General features: G+C 36.2%; 1 protein-coding gene across 9 annotated transcripts in view; it reads left to right on the top strand.

The window, feature by feature from the left end:
• The window catches only part of SWT1 (SWT1 RNA endoribonuclease homolog), a 95053-nt gene that overhangs the window by 58250 nt on the left and 13030 nt on the right, over positions 1-23773 (top strand). For 7 of the 9 annotated variants that reach the window (XR_005362010.1, XM_038542301.1, XM_038542302.1 and 4 more), the window contains 2 exons: positions 19513-19579; positions 23639-23703. Coding sequence is in view for 6 of the 9 variants with exons in the window: in XM_038542301.1 (XP_038398229.1) it covers positions 19513-19579; positions 23639-23703 (132 nt within the window). In the remaining 3 variants the exon portion in view is untranslated. Of the gene's footprint in view, positions 1-15768; positions 15796-19512; positions 19580-23638; positions 23708-23773 lie in introns of those variants that run through there. The other 2 variants (XR_005362011.1, XR_005362012.1) reach the window with 2 other exon arrangements.

Consider the following 23773-nt stretch of genomic DNA (forward strand, 5'->3'; position numbering starts at 1 on the left):
TTGAGGTTGTTTAGAAAGGTTGTTTAGAAAAGGTCATCCTTCAGTTGATACAATGACAACACTGTTTAGGCTGTTTTATAGATCAAGCTAATTGCTGAAAGAAAAGTTCCTGTTAGAGCTGTGTAGATTACAAAAAAAAAAAAAAAAAAAAATTTAAATTAAATAGTGACATTTCAGCATCTCAACTCATTGCAGTATGCAAGTAGTTCAGCCATTGATAAAATTGTCCTTATCGAGAGTGGAGAGGTTTGTTCATGCTTAGGTCTGACCTACTTTCTTTGAGTCCTTTCTACCCTTAGATAGGATTTTACCTCCTCTTCCCCACTGGAGTTTGCACAACTCCAGATATCACTGCACCTCTTTATCAGACTCTTTGCATGCCCCTTGTCCTGTCCATCGCCGAGTGTATCCGTTGCTATGTTGAATAAGAGAAAATAATACAACCTATTAATTAAAAATGAAAGAATTTATTTGCTTTACCCTCCATGTCATCATTTTGTACGTAACTTTCTTTATTTGGTAATCAGCTCTCTGGGATTTTGAACACCTTTGGGGCAGAAACTTTACTTACTTTTCTTTGTTGTACTTTTGTATATCTAGATCTATACTCACATCACAACTATACATAGTAGATGGGGAAAGTACTGAATGAGTTTCTTATAGTCTTTTCTGATGGAGGGTAGCTTTTTTTTTTTTTTTTTTTTTAAGATTTTGTTTGAGAGAGAGAGTGCATGTGCACACAAGCAGGGGGAGTGACAGGAAGAGGGAGAGGGAGACAGGCTTAGGGAACCTGATGTGGGGCTTGACCCAGGGTCCTGGGATCATGACCTGAGCTGAAGGCAGATGCTTCATCGCTTAACCAGCACCCAGGTGCCCCTGGAGGGTAACTTCTTTAGGGCTGAATACTACTACTAGTACTACATTATGACATTAGATGAATAGGTAATGTAAAAATTTTTAAAGTGATACAGAAGAGAGGAGTGCAAGCTAGGAAAGGGTAAAGAATAAGAAAATCAGGAGGAAGGAGAATGACTGGAAGGAAGAGATTTACGTCTAGAACTGATGATAGAGTGCCCAGTAATTTGCCCAAATGGCTTGGGGGGTCACATATTATCCTTGATTGCTTTATCCTGGTCTCTCTATATCCACTTTATAAATTAGGGTTAGTAGAAGGAAAGATGGGATCTAATGGGAGGGATTGAGTGAGATTCAGGGAATAGAAGCAGACATTTGTTATATAAGGCATATGTAATGTCTTAACATTAAAACACAGACAGTTATAAGTAAAAGCTTTTTATGGTATCTGTATTATAGTTTGATAAACACTGATCTCAACATTTATATCAAATGTTATACATAATATATAATCTACATTTGCTGAGAAAATACGTTGCATCCACATACTAATCTGACTGAATTATCCAACACTAGCTGAATTTTTTAAATCTGGCATTTTAATGCTACTGAAGATAACAGATTGCTCAGGACTTAAATTTTAGAATAACTAGATTTTATTTTACATATCTGAAGCTCTTATCTATGCTTCCCATGATTTGTAATTTAAGAATAGGACATTGGAACCTTTATATTTATTCTAAATATCAGTAGGTTGATGCTACAATTACTTCTTCCATCCCTAAATCATTTCTAGGTGTCAGTGTAACCTTGTTTTAGTCAATAAAATCCAGGTTAGGGTAAGAGAGTTAAATATTTTCCATCATAAACTCCTTGATCACAGCAGAATTAAGCAATGAAATATAAAGATTACTTCTTGAAGATAACAAATATTTTATTTAAAATCAACATTCTTGGGATGCCTGGATGGCTCAGCTTAAGCATTTGCCTTCGACTCAGGGCATGATTCTGGAATCCTGGGATCAAGTCCCACATCGGGCTCCCTGCATGGAGCCTGCTTCTCCCTCTGCCTGTGTCTCTGCCTCTCTCTCTCTGTGTGTCTCTCATGAATAAATAAATAGAATCTTTAAAATCAACAGTCTTTTAAATTTGCCTTTTGTTTGTAGCTGGTTATTTCCATCTGATAATTTATTTTTTGTTTTTAATTTTTATTTATTTTTTACTGAAGTTCGATTTGCTAGCATGTAGTATAACACCCAGTGCTCATCCCATCAAGTGCCCTCCTCAGTGCCCATCACCCGGTTAGCCCATCCCCCCGCCCACCTCCCCTTCCACAACCTTTTGTTCTTTTCCCAGAGTTAGGAGCTCTCATGGTTTGTCTCCCTCTAATTTTTCCCACTCATTTTCCCTCCTTTCCCTTATAATCCCTTTCAGTATTTCTTATATTCCCCGTATGAGTGAAACCATATGATGATTGTCCTCCGATTGACTTACTTCACTCAGCATAATACCCTCCAGTTCCATCCACGTCGAAGCAATTGGTGGGTATTCATCCTTTCTGATGGCTGAGTAATATTCTATTTTATATTTTTATATATATATACACACACACACACACACACACACATATATGCCACATCTTCTTTATCCATTCATCTGTTGAAAGACATTGAGGCTCCTTCCACAGTTTGGCTATTATGGACATTGCTCCTATAAACATTGGGGTGCAAGTGTCCCAGCATTTCACTACATCAGTATCTTTGGGGTAAATACCCAGTAGTACAATTCTGGGTCATAGGGTAGCTCTATTTTTAAGTTCTTGAGGAACTTCCACACTGTTTCCCAGAGTGGCTGTACCAGTTTGCATTCCCACCAACAGTGCAAGAGGGTTCCCCTTTCTCCACATCCTCTCCAACATTTGTTGTTTCCTGTCTTGTTAATTTTCGCCATTCTCACTTGTGTGAGGTGGTATCTCATTGTGGTTTTGATTTGTATTTCCCTCCATCTGATGATTTATTGATCTGATATTTGATTACATTTCCCTTCTTTTTAAGTCCTAAGGTAAGAAATGCTAAAACCACTTAAAACTACATTTTTCAATGAAGCAAATGGGGTAAATTAAGTCAATGGGGTTTGAACATTAGTAAAATAAATGAAGGAGTGGAAATTAACAGTGCTGAATAAGGGCTATTATAGTACTTTTAAAAAAAATTTTTAGAGCATTTATTTATTTATGATAGTCACAGAGAGAGAGAGAGAGAGGCAGAGACACAGGCAGAGGGAGAAGCAGGCTCCATACACCGGGAGCCCGATGTGGGATTCGATCCCGGGTCTCCAGGATCGCGCCCTGGGCCAAAGGCAGGCGCCAAACCAATGCGCCACCCAGGGATCCCCTATTATAGTACTTTTAGCTTAAAGAGTAAAAATATGGGGTAAAGCCAGATCAGTTCTGAGTCCTTCTTACACAGTAGTTGTACAGAAGGTTTAGAGACTCCCATCTCTAAGGATTTTGAGAAATACCGGGATCCCTGGGTGGCGCAGCGGTTTAGCGCCTGCCTTTGGCCCAGGGCGTGATCCTGGAGACCCGGGATCGAATCCCACGTCGGGCTCCCAGTGCATGGAGCCTGCTTCTCCCTCTGCCTATGTCTCTGCCTCTCTCTCTCACTGTGTGCCTATCATAAATAAATAAAATAAAAAAATTAAAAAAAAAAAAAGGATTTTGAGAAATACCCTCTTGTGCCTCTAAAGATCTTTTAATACAATAGTAGGCCAACCATCTGCCTGTTTTAAGAAGTGATGCAATCAATACCCTCAGGAATACTTCTCAATAATATAAAAGGTTGAGTCCAACTCAGGACAGTGTTTTCTACATAGAAGACAGTAAATATTTATCGTATATCAGAAACCCCTGGAATTATCTAACATTTTGATGTGCCAGTTCCTATCAATAAGGCATAGTAAACCTTCTAGAATCAACATATACTTACCCTTAATTATAAAGTAATTTAACTGTAAGTTGTAAATTTTCCAATTAATCTTTCTTTTTGCCAACATGAAGTTAATTTACTTTTTGACAGCATGTAGCTATGTATTTTCCCCAACTTAACTGTTGAGCTAAGACGAATTATGAAAATCATCAAAATTATATTTTCTCTATTTAGAGATGGTAATTTGTGCAGACTTTATTGTAAACCCTTTTGATAATAGATTAACAAGTGTGAGTACTTTGGTACATTACTGGAGGGTAAAATAATATAAAGAATGTACCCATCAGCCTTCTTCAAAAGGATTTGTATTCATTTACTAGGGTGACTGTTGTAGAAAAAGTGATACTGGCTAGATACTGGCTCTGTGTTTAATACTAATTCCAGCGACCTAAAATTCCACTGTAGTGGAGAAATGGTTAGACCAATCCACCTTGATTGATAAGCAGTAACTCCTTGTTTGTTTGAAAACGTGGGAAAAACAAGATTGGGAGTTTGATGACAGGGACATCTGGAGAAGAGTGGGTGGATGGGCATCTTGTAACAGGGACACAGTATGAGGTATTTGTGAAGGGTTACCCAATGCAGAGGAGACTTAGTAATCAGATGGACAAGATCAGCAGTCCTGTAGAGGTCAGTCTCTCCCTAGCCACCACAGTGTTTGCTTAGTGAGCCGATAGACAAAGGGACAATGGCAGTTTGGTAAGATGAGCTCCAAAGTGGGACTTCCCCTCCTGAAGGCTGCTTTGGCTACTGCCAGTGCTGAGAGCCCAAACTGTTGATAGCAGGGGCAAATGCTAATAAGCACTCAGTAAGGCACTATTCACTTGGGAGACGAATAAGCCACATAGGGGCAGTGATTTGTCTTCACCTGGAATAGATACTTCTTTTGGGTCCACTGTCGTGGTTCTGCCAGAAACTTCATCTATTTATTTAAGCGATATCTTGGCCACTGTCTTGATATGCCATACAACTACAAAACTAATTTAATAGCAAAAGTGATGCCATGGCCACATGGAATTCATTGTATCATACATTACTGAAGTGACTTTGCAAAACACTGGAGTGACTATAAGAATGTTATTTATCATAGCAGTGGTGAGGTTCGGATACTGTTTTCCCCAGAGTCGGAATATGAAAGATTCAGGAATCAAGGGGAGCAAGTTCTGGTAATGGTTTTTCTATTATGATACTAAATAACTCTTCTGGTAACAAGTACTGTTTCCCTCATTGCTTAGGAAAACAGAAATGACTCTAGGTATTTCAAACAGAAATTTTAATATACATAAGCAATACTGTTGGAAGGACTGGAAGAGTAAAAGGGAGAGTGTAGGCATTTCTGGAGGTGTGAAAAGAGGGTTTTTAATGCACTTTGGAAATATCTTGTATCCCGCTGCCTCTGTATCGTAGGAACACAATTGATGATTACTATGATTGTTTTGTTTAAGATTTTATTTATTTATTCATGAGAGAGAGGCAGAGACACAGGCAGAGGGAGAACCAGGCTCCCCGCAAGGAGCTCCATGTGGGACTCGATCCTGGATCCCGAGATCACACCCTGAGCTGAAGGCAGATGCTAAACCGCTGAGCCACCTAGGCATCCCTATGATTGTTTTTTTAAAAGTCAACAGTCAAAAAGAAAAAAAAAAAAATAAAAGTCAACAGTCCTTCAGATTGCTTGGAAATAGTTTTAAACAATTAGAGAAGTGGATATGATCCTATGTAGTTTCCTGTGCAGTAAAAGAGGCATTCTTCATTTAGTTCAGTGTGTTCCATTCAATGAAACTTTTTTTTTTTTCCTAAGATTTTATTTATTTGACAGAGCACAAGCAGAGGAGGGGCAGAGGGAGAGGGAGAAGCTGAGCAGGGAGCCTGATGTGGGGCTCAATCCCAGCCAGGTTCCCAGGATCATGACCTGAGCCAAATGCAGGCACTTAACCCACTGAGCCACCCAGGCGCCCCCTCAATAAAGCTTTGATTGTTATTTTTGCTTTACATATTTAACCTTAGGGCAGCCATCTGTCCTCAAAGCAAAGCAAAGAAAATACAACTTCTTTTCAGTACAATTAATCAGGAATTAGTTGTTTTCATAAATGTATAGATTTCCAGAGAAGTTGCAGAGATATAATTGTATTGTAACTTGAGCCAACATACTTTTCATATCCATGCATTTTCAACTTTCTATTGAAAGTCATTTTTTAAAAAGATTTTATGTATTTTATTTTAGGGGGGGGGTGTGAGCAGGGGCGGGGGAAAGGAAGAGAGGGAATCTTAAGCAGACTCCGCACTGAGCACAGAGCCTGACACAAGTCTCAGTCTCACCACCCTGAGATCAAAACCTGAGCCAAAACCAAGAGTTGGAGGCTTAACTGACTGAGGCACCCAGTCAGGTAAGCCAATTCTTCAACTTAGATACTTCTGTTATGTAATGACTCATGGAAAGGCACCATTGTGTATACACCTTTCCTTATGGATTTCTACACTCTGCCTCAGGTCTGTGTCTTACCTGGGCTTTAGGGTAATTGGTTCCTGCTGCCATCTATCCTGTCGATCACCAACAGAACCACTGATCTCTCTTTTCTCTACATGCTGAGATATGAAGAATATTCCTAGTTCAACTAAGATAAATAGGACTTTATCAAGAGAAACTTCACTAAAAAGCTAATGGATATATGACTAAACAGGAAAAAAAAGATGAGCAGTTCCACAATTCTTTGTGCTGAACCAATCAAAAGATTAACTGCAAAAGAACTTGTATACAGTTTATTTAGTTGATGGTTAATTTCCCCTATCTCACCCCTCATGTTCTACTACATGACAAATCATCTCAAAACTTATTGGCTTAAAACATTGACAGTCAGTTATTTTCTCCAATGGTTCGGGGGTTGACTGGATTCAGCTGGGCAGTTCTCACTTGGGATCTGTGCAGTTGCAGTCAGATGGTGTCTGTGGCCATCTCAAAGGACGGCTGATACGGGGTATTGACTAGAACATCAACGTGTAGCATCTCCATGTAGCTTGGCTTCTTCACAGGCTGAAGGCTGGTTTCCAAGAGTGTCTAAAAATGTCAGGTAAAAGCTATATTGCCTTTAATGACACTGCTGCAGAAATCCTATAGTATCATTTTCCCTGTAGTCACAGACCTACCTAGGCCCAGGGGAAGGGAACATAGACCCTATCTGTTGATAGAAGGAGAAATGTCTATATTACATTGTTAGAAGAATACATGAATGAGAGATCCTGTTGTGTGGCCATCTTGGAACACAGTCTGCCCTCTGGCCACAACAGTTTACATCCCACCTAGTAGCAAAACATACTCATCCATCTTCTCCCATTATGACATTAGCTTAATATCTAGGATCTCATCATTTAAATCAGGTCTGGGGTGGTTGAGGCAAGGCTTCTTTCATGTGACACATTAAGTACCATTCCTCTCTATCTTGACTGTGAATTAAAGAGACAAGTTAGTTGCCCTTATCTCCCAACATACACTATCAAGACAGGCATAGGATAAGTGCTATAAACCTTCACATTCAAAATGGGGGGAGAACAAGAGGCACGCAGAATTCCTAGCAATTTTAAAATCCAGCTATGCACATATTGCCACTTTCTTCATTAGGGCTCAGTCCTGCTGCCTGCAAATTATTTACAGCTGCTCTTGACTTTGTTCTCTGGGCTCTTGGTTTTGGCCTCTGAACTTTTAACATAAGTAAGCTGCAGATGAGCCCTTTCAACCTGTCTCCGGTTCATAAAAGGTAGGAGAGTCCAAAACGTCTTTTCATTTTGTAATATCTCTAGCCCATTTAGTCGTAGTGATACTTCTACTAGAACAATCCTCTGAAAAACCGTTTTCTGAGAATCTTACCGGGATTCACTTCATTAGGCAAAAATGACAACCGCAATTTTTTTTTTTTTTTAATAAACCCTTGCATTTAACCCAAACTCTACCTTGGGTTCTCCGTGAAGCTACTTGAGGGCAATGCCCTTAATATTTTTGGAAGTCCTGCTGTTTAACAATTTGTGAGGCACACTCTTAGGATGCTTAAAAGGCTTTTGTCTGAAAAATTCTCCAAGTCACCTTGGGTCTTTCTGAGCAAAAGGTTTTTCAGTAATTATTGTTTTCATCTTTAAACCACATTTTCCTGCTAGACCTATTAAAGGTAAATATTGAATAATACTTACAGTTCTAACCTCCTGATAAATTTGGTTATTGCTTTAGGAAGTTTAGATACACCCTCTGTTTTTGTAACATTTCCTGGACTCACTATTGATACTGTCACCACCTCCTCTCCCCTCTGTATATGCTCTGCTTTGGTGATCACATCTACTCCCAACCCCTTTATGAACATTCTTTCGTCTTACTCTGTCCTTGGTTCAATCATGAGCTTTCCACTCCTACTCTAAATGTCTAAAACTGAGCTCATCATTTAAACTAGTGCCCCTGACTCCTGTTTTCATCCTCAGTTTCTTAAGGTACCAGGATTCTCTGTGTCCATTAGCTCAAATTTGTTCATTGTATGTTCATATTGGTATATGGTTACCGGTTTTTTTGAGCAGTTCTGTGATTTTTGTTAAAATTTCCAACTGTAACTGTGAGCTTTTCAATTTCTTACTGTAATGCTGTCAGCTTTTGCTTTCTATATTGTGAGGTTATGGTGTATCTTCCTGGTGTATTGGTGCTCTTTACTGCTAATTATTTTTCCTTTCAAGTTTATTTTGTCATTTGTTAATACTGCCAGACCAGCTTTCTATATATATATTTTTTTGCTAGTATTTTCCTTCTATCTCCAACCATTCTAGGTCATTATTTCTTTAATTTTTAAAATATTTATTTAAATTCGAGTTAGTTAACATATATTGTATTTTATTAGTTTTAGGGGAAGAGTTCAGTGATTTATTAGTTGCATATAACACCCAATGCTCATTACTTCAAGTGTCCTCCTTAATGCCCATCACCCAGTTACCCCGCCTCACACCCTCTTTAATTTTTTTACATGATATAAAGCTAGACTTGTTTTGATTGATAAAATCTCTTTCCATAAGTATTACTGGTATATTTGGACTTCTTTTTAAAATATATATATATTTGACAGCACAAGCAGGGGGAGCAGCAGGGAGAGGGAGAAGGCCCCCCCACAGGGAGTCTGATGGGGTGGGGGGCTAGATCCCAGGACCTTGAGATCCTAACCTGTGCCTGATCCAGACGATTAACAACTGAGCCACCCAGGCACCCTAGACTTATTTATTTTTTAAGTTTAAGATAGTTTTATTAATCCAAAAATACCACCCTACATTTGCAAATCTTGAGGTCCTTAAGGATAAAAAATTCTTACAGAAACTGTAAGAAGGCACAGATGTGCTTACTCATTGAGGTTGCAGACAGAAACCCGCAGAAGAAGGACCTAAAACAATGACGACCAGGAAGAAGAAGACGACAACAAAAAGCCTTTCTGAAAGTACTATACAAATGGATATTTTGGATGAAGGGAAACTTCTTGCTCATCATTGAACTAAAATCTTGGCTTATGTTCATCTTATTAAACAAAAACTATGTTCCCCAAATATTTACAAATTCAGCTACTAAAATTCCTTTATTTTTTTTTTAAAGATTTATTTATTTATTTATTTATTTATTTATTTATTTATTTATTTATTTATTTATTTATTTATGATAGAGAGAGAGAGAGAGAGAGAGGCAGAGACACAGGAGGAGGGAGAAGCAGGCTCCATGCTGGGAGTCTGATGTGGGACTCGATCCCGGGACTCCAGGATCACGCCCTGGGCCAAAGGCAGGTGCTAAACCGCTGAGCCACCCAGGGATCCCCTAAAATTCCTTTAAAGATCTTTCGGTGGTTCCATAGTAAGGGCCTCCTGAAGTGCACCTATGTGGGGCTGCACACTGTCACTTACCTTTTGTATTTGTCATACCTTTGTTTGTCCTTGCTTGCTTTTTATTGGATTGAACAAGGTGTAATATTAGTTTTTTCTAATCCTCCTTTTATCCCACTACTCGTTGGGAAGTTGCACGTATTATTTCTATTTTATATTATTACCTTTAAACTAATAAATGCCTATTTGATTTATAAAGTCTAAAATACCAGGATTGGGGCGCCTGGGTGGCTCACTCAGTCATTAAGCATCTGACTCCTGATTTTGGCTCAGGTCATGATCTCAGGGTAATAAGATTGAGCCCTGCATTGGGCTCATGCTGAGCATGGATCCCCCTTGGGATTCTCTCTCTCCCACTCCCTCTGTCCGTCTGTCCCTCCCCGCCCTCTAAAACAATCAGGATTATTCAGATCCTGAGTAAAAGGATCTTAAGAACACTTAAATTCTGATCTCCCTCCTCTCGTCTTCCTTGTCCTTATTCTCTAACATATTAGCTTCACATTGTTTTAAACCATTCCCCAGAGTATTTATTATTACACGAAATAGCCCATGTTTTCATCCCCATCATTATTTATTAGGTGTTTGGAACTTTCATTTCTTCCTAGATCCTACTCTTTCTTTTAGGATTCAGTTTCCTATTTAATGAAGCAAATTTTTGAGTCATTCTTTCACAAAGATCTAATAGTGGTAAATGCTCACCTTCTGACTCACAGTGTTGTTTGGCTTTAATTCTTAATTGGTACTTAGCTGAGTGCAGATTCTAGGCTGACAGCTATTTTCCCTGAGCACTTTGAAAGGTGTAATTTTATTCTATCCTCTTGGAGATGGAAGTCAGCTGTCAGCATATTGCTTTTTCTTCGTAGGTCATCTGTTTTCTTTTTTCTCTGAATGCTTTCAGGATATTCCTCTATAACTTATGTTTGGTAATTTTTATCACTATACGTCTAGGTATGGATTTTGTTTTGGTCTTTCTTGAGATATGGTATACTTTCTTCAGTCTAAAGACTCAAGTCTTCCATTCTACAAATTCTCATTCATTCTCTTCCATGCTTGCCTGTTCCTCATTCTCCTTCTTCTCTTAGGAATTTCTATTCCTGCCTGTCCTCATTCTCTCAGCCATATCTCTTAGCTCCTTTTTTGTGTTGTTTTTTTTTTTCATCTCTTTCATCCCTCTGTGCCTGAATAATTTCCTTCTGAATGATTTCCTCAGATTTTATTTTCACCAATTCTTTCTTTCCCCAATTGTAATTAATCATTTAAAAATACAGAATACCTTCACATTGCTTAAAAATAACTCAAAAGGCAAAAAAGGATACATAGTGAGTGAAAATTCTTTTTCTCGTCTGTTTTACCTCAGCTGTTTTATTCTCCTCTTCAAGGATAACCAACATTAACCACTGTAGATTCTCTCTAGTTTATACTTTGTACTGCTCAATTTAAAGAGACTAGATAGTAAGCTATTTAAGGGTAGCAGCCCTTTCAATTTTTAATATATCCCCACCCCACACAAGAGTTAACATGTGATAAGTGCAGAAATAAACGATTGGAAAGAACCTGGCTACCTGAATCCTAATGCCATGATTACATAGTTACAGGGGTACAGAGTTTGAGCCCCAAATGTGCAAGGTTAGGAATTTTATCAGTTTACTGAAACGTTCTCTGACTCACAGTAATCAAATTGAGAACAAAGTGAGCTGATATATCAGAATACCCATTTATTTATTTACATTGAAATCAGTAACAACTGAAATATTTATAAACTGGATGACTCTTAGTGGAAAATTCACATTGAAAACTAAATTATCACCAAGTTTTCTTGCTGACTCGGGGTAGGGGGTTGCGGGCTTCAAGCTAAAGTAATCTCTTTTCTTTTCTACAGCTTCATCTGCCACGGTCAGCTGTGCCCCTATGTAGTGAAATTCTTTTCCTTTAATCCCTTTTCCAAAGTTCTATACAGACTACTCTACTTTTTGTTGACTATGTCACTTCTGATAGTTATCTCAAAATTTTGAAACACAACTGGACAGACATCAGTGTTGTTTACATTGCTTTCATTACATTTTCCTAAGGAGATATCTTGATGACTTTGATTAGCACTGGATGCTCACTAAGGTTTTATCTGCTGTATATTTGCAAACCATATCTTAGGATAAATATTCATCTTATGTGTTGCATATACCTCCTAGAGGCATCTTGGGTAGAAACATGGACACTGGAACCATCTTTTCTGGGTTTAAATCATTGCTCTTTTACTTCCCAGGCTGACTCCAAAGAGACTGAGATTATAACCATTATATTATGATGCTTACATGCCAATGTAGAAAATACACTGAAGGCTAATGACCCAGATAAAAGGCTGAGTGAAAAGTAGAGTATATAGTATTGTAACTTTCTTACAAAATTAACAGAAAGCTGTAATATTTGCCAGAATATTTTCATTGGGGATCCCTGGGTGGCGCAGCGGTTTGGCACCTGCCTTTGGCCCAGGGCGCGATCCTGGAGACCCAGGATCGAATCCCACATCGGGCTCCCGGTACATGGAGCCTGCTTCTCCCTCTGCCTGTGTCTCTGCCTCTCTCTCTCTCTGTAACTATCATAAATAAATAAAAATTAAAAAAAAAAAGAATATTTTCATTGTATGTACGTATATCTCTAACACATCTGTAAATCATATAATCTGTTCCTTTAACTATTGGAATTATATTTTCCTTCTATAGAATTATTTTTATAATTACAAATGTAGTCATTAAAACTACCTATAAACTCTCCTGGTCCTATCACCAGCTTTAGAAAAAAAAGATTTCCAGTATTCTGAGTAGATCAATTTTAAGTATTTATTTTGGCCAAACAACTCAAAAGTTCCTGTATTTAATACTTCTATCTAATTTGTATAGTCAGCTTGCAAAGTTTTTTGTCCCTGAAAAGAAAACAGAAACATAAAATTTGTCTAATTTATTTAAATTGTTTAATTTTCTTCTTACCAGTTTTATTTTATTTATTTTTTTAATATTTTATTTTTTTTATTCATGAGAGACACAGAGAAAGGCAGAGACAGGCAGAGGGAGAAGCAGGCTCCATGCAGGGAGCCAGATGTGGGACTCGATCCCGGGTCTCCAGGATCATACCCTGGGCTGAAGGCAGTGCTAAACTGCTGAGCCACCCGGGCTGCCCATCCAGTTTTAATTACATATGGTGTTCTTTCAAAATTTAGAGCTGATGAATATCTTTCATTTGCATAGCTGATTTCACCAAATTACCTATAGAAAACTTTTTTTTTTTTTTAAAGATTTTATTTATTTACTCATGAGAGACACAGAGAGAGAGGCAGAGACACAGGCAGAGGGAAAAGCAGGCTCCATGCCAGGAGCCTGATGTGGGACTCTATCCTGGGTCTCTAGGATCACGCCCCAGGGTGAAGGCAGCACTAAACCGCTGAGCCACCCAGGCTGCCCTGATTTTAATTTTACTTGTAGTAAGTGACCAAAAAAATTTAAGATGATACTCTAAGATCTAAGATTTTTTTCCTGGAGAGTGTTTCCTCATTGTTGATTGGATACATTTGCACCCAGTTTATCAGTGATATAATTTAAATTATCATCAGCAAAATCCAGTATTGTCCAGGTGCATCACTGTATTAAAATAAGAGCAGATCTTCAGGAATCAGAATGACAGGAAGTTGAATACTAGTTTCATCCATTTACTAACTCTGTCACCAAGATAGGCTAACCTTTTTGTATCTGTTTCTTGATCTAGAAAATGGGAGTTTGTAACAGTTGCTTTATTAGATTGCAGAGATTAGAGATAGCATTTGTTCAGTCCATGGCACTGGTCAGATGCTGAATAAATTATATTCTCTCCAATAATGATGTAACAAGCAGCTCATAATAATAATTAACCTTTGAGTCAGTTCTTAGCTTTAGAGAATATAAAATGAGTTTCTCAAATAATTCTGTAAACATTTTCATTCATGTAATTACTTTTTTAATCTAATATTTTATTGTGGTAAAACACACCATAAAATTTACCATCTTTACCAGTTCTAAGTGTACTTAAAAAGTGAATTAATGTGGTATTAAATATACAGCCATTACACCATCATCTCCGTAACTTTCAACTCTATAACTTTCATCCATCTCTATAATTGAAAGTGTATTCCCATTAACTCATTTCCCAATCCCCCAGTCTCTGACAGCCACCATTTTAATGTCTATGATTTTGACTACTCTAAGTTTATACACAAAAGAGTTGAAAACAGGATCTCAAAGACATATTTCTATACCCATGTTTATAGCAGCACTATTCATAATACGTAAAACATGAAAACAACCCAAGTGTTCATCAATAGTTGAAGAGATAGGCATTATAGTGTAATACATACAGTGGAATATTATTCAGCCTTAAAAAGGAAGGAAATTCTGACATATGCTATAGCATGGATGAACCTTGAGGACATTATACTAAGTAAAATGAGCCATGTAATTACTTTTTAAATTTATTGATTTTTTTTCACACTCTCAAAAACTATTTTAAATATTATATTAATTTAAAACTGTCTTGCCAGCAGGAAACATAATATGTTCAGTTCTGTGGAATAGAAGTTATAATTTATAAATATCCAAGAATATACTTTCTTCTTTTGAATTTCTAGAATTAAATATTAAACTTGAATATTCTAGACATCTTTTCCTGATCCTTAGTCTATTGCTTTATTTTTCCTAAATAGGAGAAAATCTTTGAATTTTTAAAATTCTAATTTAAAAATTAGTTCATTTTTAGTGCATTGTTAGATTTTTAATTTTAGTCAGATTATTCTATTAACTTTTATCTTTTTAAAAAATTTGAGTGGTTGGGGTACCTGGGTAGCTTAGTTGGTTAAGCATCCCACTTTTTTTTTTTAAATTTTTTTATTTATTTATGATAGTCACACAAGAGAGAGAGAGGCAGAGACACAGGCAGAGGGAGAAGCAGGCTCCATGCACCGGGAGCCCGATGTGGGATTCGATCCCGGGTCTCCAGGATCGCGCCCTGGGCCAAAGGCAGGCGCTAAACAGCTGCGCCACCCAGGGATCCCCAGCATCCCACTTTTGATTTCAGATCAGGTCATGATCTCAGGGTTGTGAGATTGAGCCCCGAGTCAGGCTCCTTGCTGGGCATGGAGCCTGCTTAGGATTGACACTCTATCTCTCTCCCTCTGCCCCTCCCTATCCCCTTCAAAAAAATTGAGTGGATAGTCTTTCTTTTTTCTTAAAGAGAACTATAGATATTGGGCAAGATGGAAATTGTGTAATTCAGATTAACATGTTTTTTACTTAATGCTAATTGCTCAGATAAAAAAGAAAACTCAAAAGTACTTCTGTGGTTAAGTATCAGGAGGTCTAGTGAGTGTTGGCTCTGCTACTGACTTCCTCTGTGGCTTTGAGAAAGCTATAACAACTACAAAGATTGAGTGTTTGAACAGACACAAACAGTTTACCAGAAGCATTTGGTAAAAGCAAATTAAAGAGTTTCTTTGGTTACCTTTAACATTCTTTAACTATTTTATTTACTTTTTTAAAAGTTTTATCCATTTATTTGAGAGACAGTACGCACCCATGGGGGTGGGCAGAGGGAGAAGCAGATTCCCTACTGAGCAGGGATCCTGATACTGGGCTCCATCCCAGGATGCTGAGATCATGACCTGAGCTGAAGGCAGATGCTTAACCAACTGAGCCACTCAGGCGCTCCTGAAAATCTTCAATTATTTTAAAAGAACTTTATTCCATTTGATTTTGTAAAATCATTTAGAGGCACGAATGATAGTGGTTATCCGTTTTATTAGTGGAAAAAGCATGGGCTCCAGAGTTAAACCAATAGAGATTTAGATACCTACCACCACTCTGTGTAATCTTAGGCAAGTGTTTTATAACTCTGGCCCTTGGTTTCTGTATCTGAAAACTGGTTTCATAACAGCTAAGGTTTATTGACATGTGCATCTTAGATATTTTATGTAGTTCATATAATAACCTTATACGGTAAATACTACTCTCTCCTCATTTCACAGGTGAGGAGCGGAGGTGCAGAAAAGCAGGTAATTTGATCAAGGTCACATAACTAAATTTGTGGTCTTAAAAGAATTAGAGATGAGGTATGTAATATGTATGTCAAGCAGTGTCAGACTCTGAGTAAGTCTTTAGCAAGACATTATATGTTATTGTTGATGCTGTTCTAAAAGAAACCAAAGTGAATTCAGATCAGACTTAGTTTATAAATAATCTATAAGCTGAGGATCAAACACTATTTCAGATGTCTGTTCCCAGTTCTGATTCCAGAACTCTAAAGTGAACTTTCTAAATTATAAACAACTTGAAGAGAGGCACTCATGTCTTTTAATTTTCTCTTATATTCCATAGCTTTTATATAATACACATTTGAAAAGATAGTATGCATTTAATAAGTACTTATTAATGATTATGAATTTCTCTTGAAAGGTCAAATGTGGATGTATTTATAAGTTAAAAACAGCCGTTTTCTGAAAAGTACTTCATTTCCTTTAAGGGCTAATTCTTTATTATTTTAAAAATTGCCATTGGAGGGTAATTTTAGGACTTTCATTATAAAAAGTCTTTTGTTTTCACATTGGTGTAAGAAAAAAAATGAGAAAGCTATAGAGAAGGCTGACCTCTCAAGAATTTCTGTGTGGGGAATTACAAAGGCATGGAAGTCCATAAACCATTTCTCCATTTATTTTTTTTTGTATATTTGCAACAAGCTGTACTTCTAGTTAGTGAAAGTTGGCAATTTTTTTTTATTTGGTACCAGACCAAATTCCATTCTCATCAACTCAGAGTTCGTAGGACAAAATGAAATCTAAATTCGACCCTAAATTGAGTATATTTTAGTAAAGATGATCTAGTCTACCTGGGACTCATAATGAAATCTAAATTCAACCCTAAATTGAATGTATTTTAATAAAGATGATCTAGTCTATTTGGGACTCAGTTTACCTCAGAATAGTCTTTAAGAATAGTAAATTTTATCACAAATCCTATAATGTATATCCTAGGGTTAAAAAATAGCTTGTATTGTTTTTGTCTGATTGCAACAGTAACATATCTGTGAGTGATGCTGGTATACCAATATGCCTTTCTTCATTAGAATATAATTTGGTGATATTTTGTCAGATAACCAGATCTTTACATGTGGAGCAAATGACTTCTTCTTAGAAACCTAAAATTCATGTGTTTCATCACTGGAGTAACTTGTAAACTTGTTTGTTTACAAGTAGCAGTTAACAAGTGGGAAGGGATTGTCAAATGGGTAACAATGAGATATTTTTTTCCTCCCTTATCTTCCTGTGCTTGGTCAGGTTTTTTTTTTTTTTTTTTTTTTTTTCTTCTTTCACAAGTTGTTTAGAATTATGATGCTTTGGTCTACCATGCATCTTTGTCTTTTGTTCACTGCTGTATCCAAGGGCCTGGAACAGTGCTTGCCTCATAGTAGGTCCCAAATATTTGTTGAATGAGAGAATAAAGGGTCTCTTGTTTCTGCTCTTGGGCATTTTTGGATGCTCCAAGCATCTTGCTTTTTTACTTACCAGATACATTCTGAGGTTTAGACCTTATTATCCACTAGATTTTGAGTCATCCACTGGATTCTGTATTATATGGTGTGATATTATTTATAGTGACAAGTGTGCTTTGTGATGATAAGAGGGAAAGAACTTACAGGCTGACAATGTAGTCCACTATAGAGACAGAAAGTAGATTAGTGGTTGCCTGGAGCTGGGATTGGAGGTGAGAACAGAAAGTGACTGCAAATGGGCAATAGGAATCTGTTTCAGTTGAGGGAAATGCTTTTGGATTGTGGTGATCATTGTACCGCTCTGTAAACTTGCTAAAAATCATTGAGTTGTTACAATGAGTGAATTTATGGTATGTAAAATGTACCTCAGTAAAATTGTTTAAAAAATAAATAAAACCAGGTTGGGAGTTTAAAATTTTTGGAAAAATTGGAAAACTAGAATGATGTAATTCTTTTATTTCTTACTTTAGATATGACTTTTTGCTGTCGATAAATGACTAACTTACCTAAAGCCAATTTTTCTGTGAATTATTTCAGGCCAGAAACGTGAATTTTATTCTCTGGAAAAGTAACTTTCTTTTGTGATACTAGCTTGGAATTTATTAAGGCTCTTTAATATAAAACATCTTGTTACAGCTAATTTCCTTACCCTCTTTTATGGAAGTAATCCAAAGCTAGAAAAATGAATAGATGTATATTATTCCACATTGCAGATAATCTGTTTACATTTGGTTACACAATTAGGACACCCAATTTTTTTCCATTGCCTTTCAGAAAGATTAGTTTAACTTACCTAAATTGCTTCATTTTCATTTTAAGTGAATTATTTATGGATTCTAATGTATAATCTTCCCCTCTCCCCCCACCTTTTCTGTTGTTGTTAGGAAATTATTTGTATTCTAAAATTACTTGTTGGGAGAAAAAAATGTTTCCATAAAACTAGTATTCTTGTGCAGATTTTTGTATTCTGTAAGGGTCTCCTTGCAAGGAGTAAAACCCCTTAAAAAATGTGACAGTGTCCTGAAACATTATTTATAAAAGCTTTCCCACAAGTCTAATAAAAGCCAAATAGCTTAAGATCTAATTAAGGTTATTGAGATCAGTTAACTAAAGTCCGAAGCTGTCAAGCATTGGCAAGGATGTGAGGACCTAGAGACATTGGAATTAAAAAGCACTTGTATTTTAAGAATTGAGGTGGCTTGATTTCTCAGATCATTGTACAGTTATTCTGTGACTTGAAACCATTAGATGATAATAGTTATTGTGACTCTTATAATTGAGAATATAGTGCTGGCTTGGCTGTAGGTCAGACTCTGTTCTAAAGACTTAAGGAATTCCTTTGATTCTGATAAGTATCTTGTGAAGTAAGGACTACTACCATCGTCATTTAGCAGATAAAGGAAAATAAGTGGCACAGAACTCACCCCGGGTCACACAGCTAGAAAACCCAGACAGGCAGGCATGGCTATCATCACTACACCAAAGTAAAAATACCTTTCCTTTTCTTTTTTTCAAAAGCTTAAAAAAAAAAAAAAATTCATCCTCAAAGGACTCAAAAATTCTTGGTATAAGAAAATAAAAATTAATACTCTATACTGCTAGATGGAGAAATATGTTTTTCCATTTCCTTCTTTATTTTTATATTTTCCTTGTTCCCACTTGTATTTTTATGTTTGTTATTTATATATTTATATTTTTATGTCCTTTGTCTTCCTTTCCATTGCTACTTTTTTTTTTTTACTTTTTTCAGTGTTACTCTCAATGATTGACATGCTCTGATTACTCATGCTTTTTCATACTATGCTAGGCTGATAGTTCAAACAATATTATTTGAATTTAGAAATCTTTTATTAGGATTTCTTTTGTGTCTGGTAGTTTAATCAGTTGTCCACTGGGATTGGTTGAACATTCTGTGGGAACTCTTCAAGCATTACCTGCTGCTTTTAAAAGGTATGAAGTGTAAATACACCTCACATTTCTATCTGCCTTTTGAGAAATCTGCTTTATTATAACTCAAAAGGTAAATTTCCTGTAAGAATGCTTACGGTTGGCTAAATGGTGATGTAAGTATCAGTATAAATAAGCAAAAGTATTTTAATAAATTGATCTCTGTTGAACTATACTGATCATACAATAAGTGATCTCACAGTATGGATATGTTCAAGGTATTATTATTTTTTTTAAATCATTCATTCCCATTCTTTTGTTTTTATTTTATTTTTAGGATTTTGGCCCCTAACAGTAATTATCAAGATGTTGAGACCCTCTATAACTTCCTAATCAAGTATGAGGTAGGAGAAATATTTTTAAATGTTTATCATATTTCCACCATAAACAAATTTTACTATAAATAAACATAATAGAGGTCTAAAACCATCAGAATGGCATTTGCTTTAAATCTATAAGTCCCGCAGAAGTTTGTCAAAGACATATTAAACTTTTTCTTTCATTCATAAAATGAAAACTTAGAGTCCTAAACTAAGACACCTTCTCCAGCACAGAATTGTTTCTCATTAGAGGTGTGGTTGGCCTTCCAGACGTGCTGTTTCTCCAGTGTGTGGAACGCTGCAGAGTGTTTGGCATCGCTGCTGCTCACATACTAAATCCCAATATCTGAGTCACTGTGACAACCAAAAATATTCTGCTGCCCCACTCAGCTTACAGACCCAGATGGTTCCTAGGGAGAAAGAGCCACCTCTGTTTGAGAACCAGCGATTAGTGAAAAGGAAAGTTCTAATTCCGTTTCCTCCGTAGCAATAGCACAGACCCTGGTGTGACAGCTGAGCTGTGGTGAGGCTCTGGTGTTTTGTGACTTTAACTTGCAAGCTTTCCTCATCAGTGCTGATCCAGGGAGAGTATTCTGTTGATCTTCAGTTTCTCCACCCATGTTCCTGTATGTTCTTTCTTTTCAAGTGTGTGTGTGTGTGTGTGTGTGTGTAAGTTTCTAAATACTCCAAAGGAAGGAATGTGACATATATTCAGGTCCCACATTTCTTATGGAGTGAAGCTTTTAAAAATATATTCACTTTTATTTCTGGTTTGCTCTTCTTTTAACTCTTTGTATGTAACACCTTACATTAAGAACACAGACTGGGGTCAAACTACCTTTCAAAAATGTTAGTTCTACCCCATATTAACTGTGTGCTCATAGAAGAGTTAATTTATTTCTCTTTGTCTCAGTTTCTTTATCTGTAAAATGGGAAGAATATTAGTAGATAAATTATAGATCTAATCCTTTATTTAAAGACAAAATAGCTTAATGTATATGAAGTACCAGACACAGTTAAGTGTTCAGTAGTGTTAACCTATTTTATGTAAAGAATAGTGTTTATGTGTGCTTTTTTAGAAAATCAGCCTTAACACTGTACTAACCACATGATGTGCTTATTAAAAGGATTTCTTCTTTGGGGATGATTTGTATAATTATTTCATCATATTTTTGAATTTTAAATGGAATCATCCTAACAATTAAAATATATTTGTGGAAACAGTAGGACAACTTTAAAATCACATAGCCTGGAAAAATCTGGGACACGGATCTTTTTTGAGTTTAGTGCTTTCTATTGCTGAGAGTATTGGGAGAAAATGTCTAACTTATTACGTATAAGATTCTGTGGATCTGATTCCCAGATTTTTAAAATCCTTTCTCTGAGCAGCACTTTCCCCTCTCAGAACAGTTACTACTTGGAGGAGGTATTTCTTACATCATAAACATCACATTTGAGACCATCCAAATCTTTCAGATGTTTAGCTATTTTAACGCTTAACCTTTGCCTTTCGTTCTTGAATTTTTAAGAATTAAAAATAATATAGCCATTTCTAGTACCTGGCATCCATTATAAGGAGCACAACAAAAATTGAGAACACCAATTCCACAATCAATTCTGTAGTCACACTGCTGTTTACTGACAGAGGCATCTTGTAGCTATTTGTTCCCTGGGAGTTAAAATTATATGCTTGAGCACAGAAATGATATTTAACAGTGTAGTTTAAAATGTCCCAATATGAGTAATTAAAAATGTATCAAAACTGATGAGTATGATGAAAAGAGCTTTTTCAGGCTAGACCCTGTGATGTGTGTCATGAATTTGTGCCTCAGTTTAGCAGTGCCTTTATTAGTAGTAAATTAGCTGCCTACTTTTTGGTCATCTCCTGTGATCTGCAGCCACAGCTCCCTTATACCTCAACTGTGATCTGGGTTAAGTGTCCAAATGTATGAGGATGATTGCTTGGAAAAGTAAAGCTATATCTAGATACTTTTTTCTTCTTAAAATCTAAAGGCTTAAGGAACTATTTTATATGACATATTTTTTATTCACATCAGGTTCAAGACCACTTCTTTAGCCAATTTTTCTTAACGTTTGACAGAGAACAAATTATTTCTTCATCCTTTGATCAAACATTTGCAAGGTTGTTGGCATTTACTGACCTTAAGTTTGGATACATCATAGGTCCTGGCATATTGGGGCAATAGCGAAAATTATCAGTGTTGTTGACATGAAAGTAAAACATATAAAGAAATAGGAATTGGACTGGTTGACAGTCTAAATATATATCTTAAACATTTTTAGATCTTTTAATAAAAATTATAAAGTACCTAAAAATTAATTGTAATTATATACTAATTTGTATGTCATCAAATATAATATTAAATATTTTATCAAGTTAAATAACATTAAACATATATAAATATATAATCCTAATTTTAATTTTTAAATTTTATTTATTTATTTATTCATGATTGACAGAGAGAGAGGCAGAGACACAGGCAGAGGGAGAAGCAGGCTCCATGCGGGGAGCCCGATGTGGGACTCGATCCTGGGTCCCCAGGATCAGGCCCTGGGCTGAAGGCGGCAGTAAACCACTGAGCCACCTGGGCTGTCCTATAATCCTAATTTTAAACAAAAATGTAGGATTATATATTTAAAATATTGTATTCAAAAATTATAGGGGTGCCTATGTGGTTCAGTTGGTTGAGTGTCTCTCTGACTCTTGGTTTTGGCTCAGGTCATGATCCTCAGGGTCAGGAGATCAAGCCACATGTTGGGTTCTGTGCTTAGCATGGAGTCTGCTTGAGATTCTCTCTCTTCTTTTCCTGCTTGCACAGGTACATGCATGCACTCTCTTTCTCTCTCTCTCTTGCTCTCTCAAAAAATAAATAAATCTTTAAAAAAATTAAAACTATGTATTTTTAATCTTTAGTGAATGGAAACATTTTCTACACAATATGGTAATTTCTTCACCAAAAAATGTATACCAGCTATCTAAATATTTTTTAAAGTAGATTGAACAGAAGATAGTTTCATTTAGTTTTCCATCACTAACTCAGAAATTCTGGACATATTTGTTGCTATTTGTTGAGTTAGCTGATAAAAAGAATTTATTATCCAGATTCTTCCCTGTACATAAGTAGAATATAGCTAAATCAATAGTAAACCTCAAGAAATACAGGATTCCATCACCATGTCCTCCAAATGTGTGCCATGACTAGTCTTTGTGTGATTGAGGATTTATTTTAAGTATTGTATTATTTTAAGTTATATCTCTGAATTATGATATTTATGGCCTTAAACATATTAAAAATTTAGACCTTGATAGTCTGAAAAAGACATTTCTTTAGAAAATGTCTGTAAACTAAACTTTTTCCTAAACAGATAGACCTTCTTGAAGACTTTATAAACTTAGTATTTAAATGAAAATGAAAGTTCATCAGTAATAATTTCTGGAAGTGTCAGCCATAGTATTCAGATGTTGTTAGAGTTGAATGCTTTACGTTTTTCTTTCAGCTTGAATTATTTATAATGTTCAGGATAAAAACAAGATGTGGCTGCTTCTGCTTTTAAAATAGTCTACCTCTATGACCCCAAATCTACTCCAATCCTTTAAATATAGTCATTTTAACTTTTTAACATTTGCTTTCTTTTTTTTTTTTTTAAGAAAAGAAATACTGAATATGTACGTTAGAAATCTTCTAAGACTCTAGGCTAATTGAAGCCTGAATCTATTGATAAGAGCCAGTGGAGTAAAATTTAGTGTTTCCTGGAGTACACATTTTTTTTTCTTTCCACTTGATCTACAAAGTAATTGTCTTTTTTGTTGAGATTCCCACTCACCCCAGGAACCTAATCAGTTCTTCTGGTTCTATGAACAGATTAAGTTGTAACAATAGGACTAGTAATTATACATGCAATTTAGTGTTAGCCTAGCATTGTGATCACTGAACTTGTGATTGTTCTTTTTATGCAAATATGAGAAACTTGACATTTTGCACCTTCAGAGTATGGGTCATTCTACTTGTGTGCATTTAACTTCATATGTATTCTTAACAATCACATCTTGATTCTTTTCAGGTAAATAAAAATATCCAGTTCACTCCCCAGGAACTTTATGATTGTGTTTCACAGTCCGAGTATCGGTAAGTCCCATCTGTATTATAGATAATGCTGTTGTAAGTTTTTACTGTATACAGCACCAGTTGGTGTGCT

The sequence above is a fragment of the Canis lupus genome, chromosome 7 (genome assembly GCF_011100685.1).
Source record: "Canis lupus familiaris isolate Mischka breed German Shepherd chromosome 7, alternate assembly UU_Cfam_GSD_1.0, whole genome shotgun sequence".
Lineage (NCBI taxonomy): Eukaryota > Metazoa > Chordata > Mammalia > Carnivora > Canidae > Canis > Canis lupus.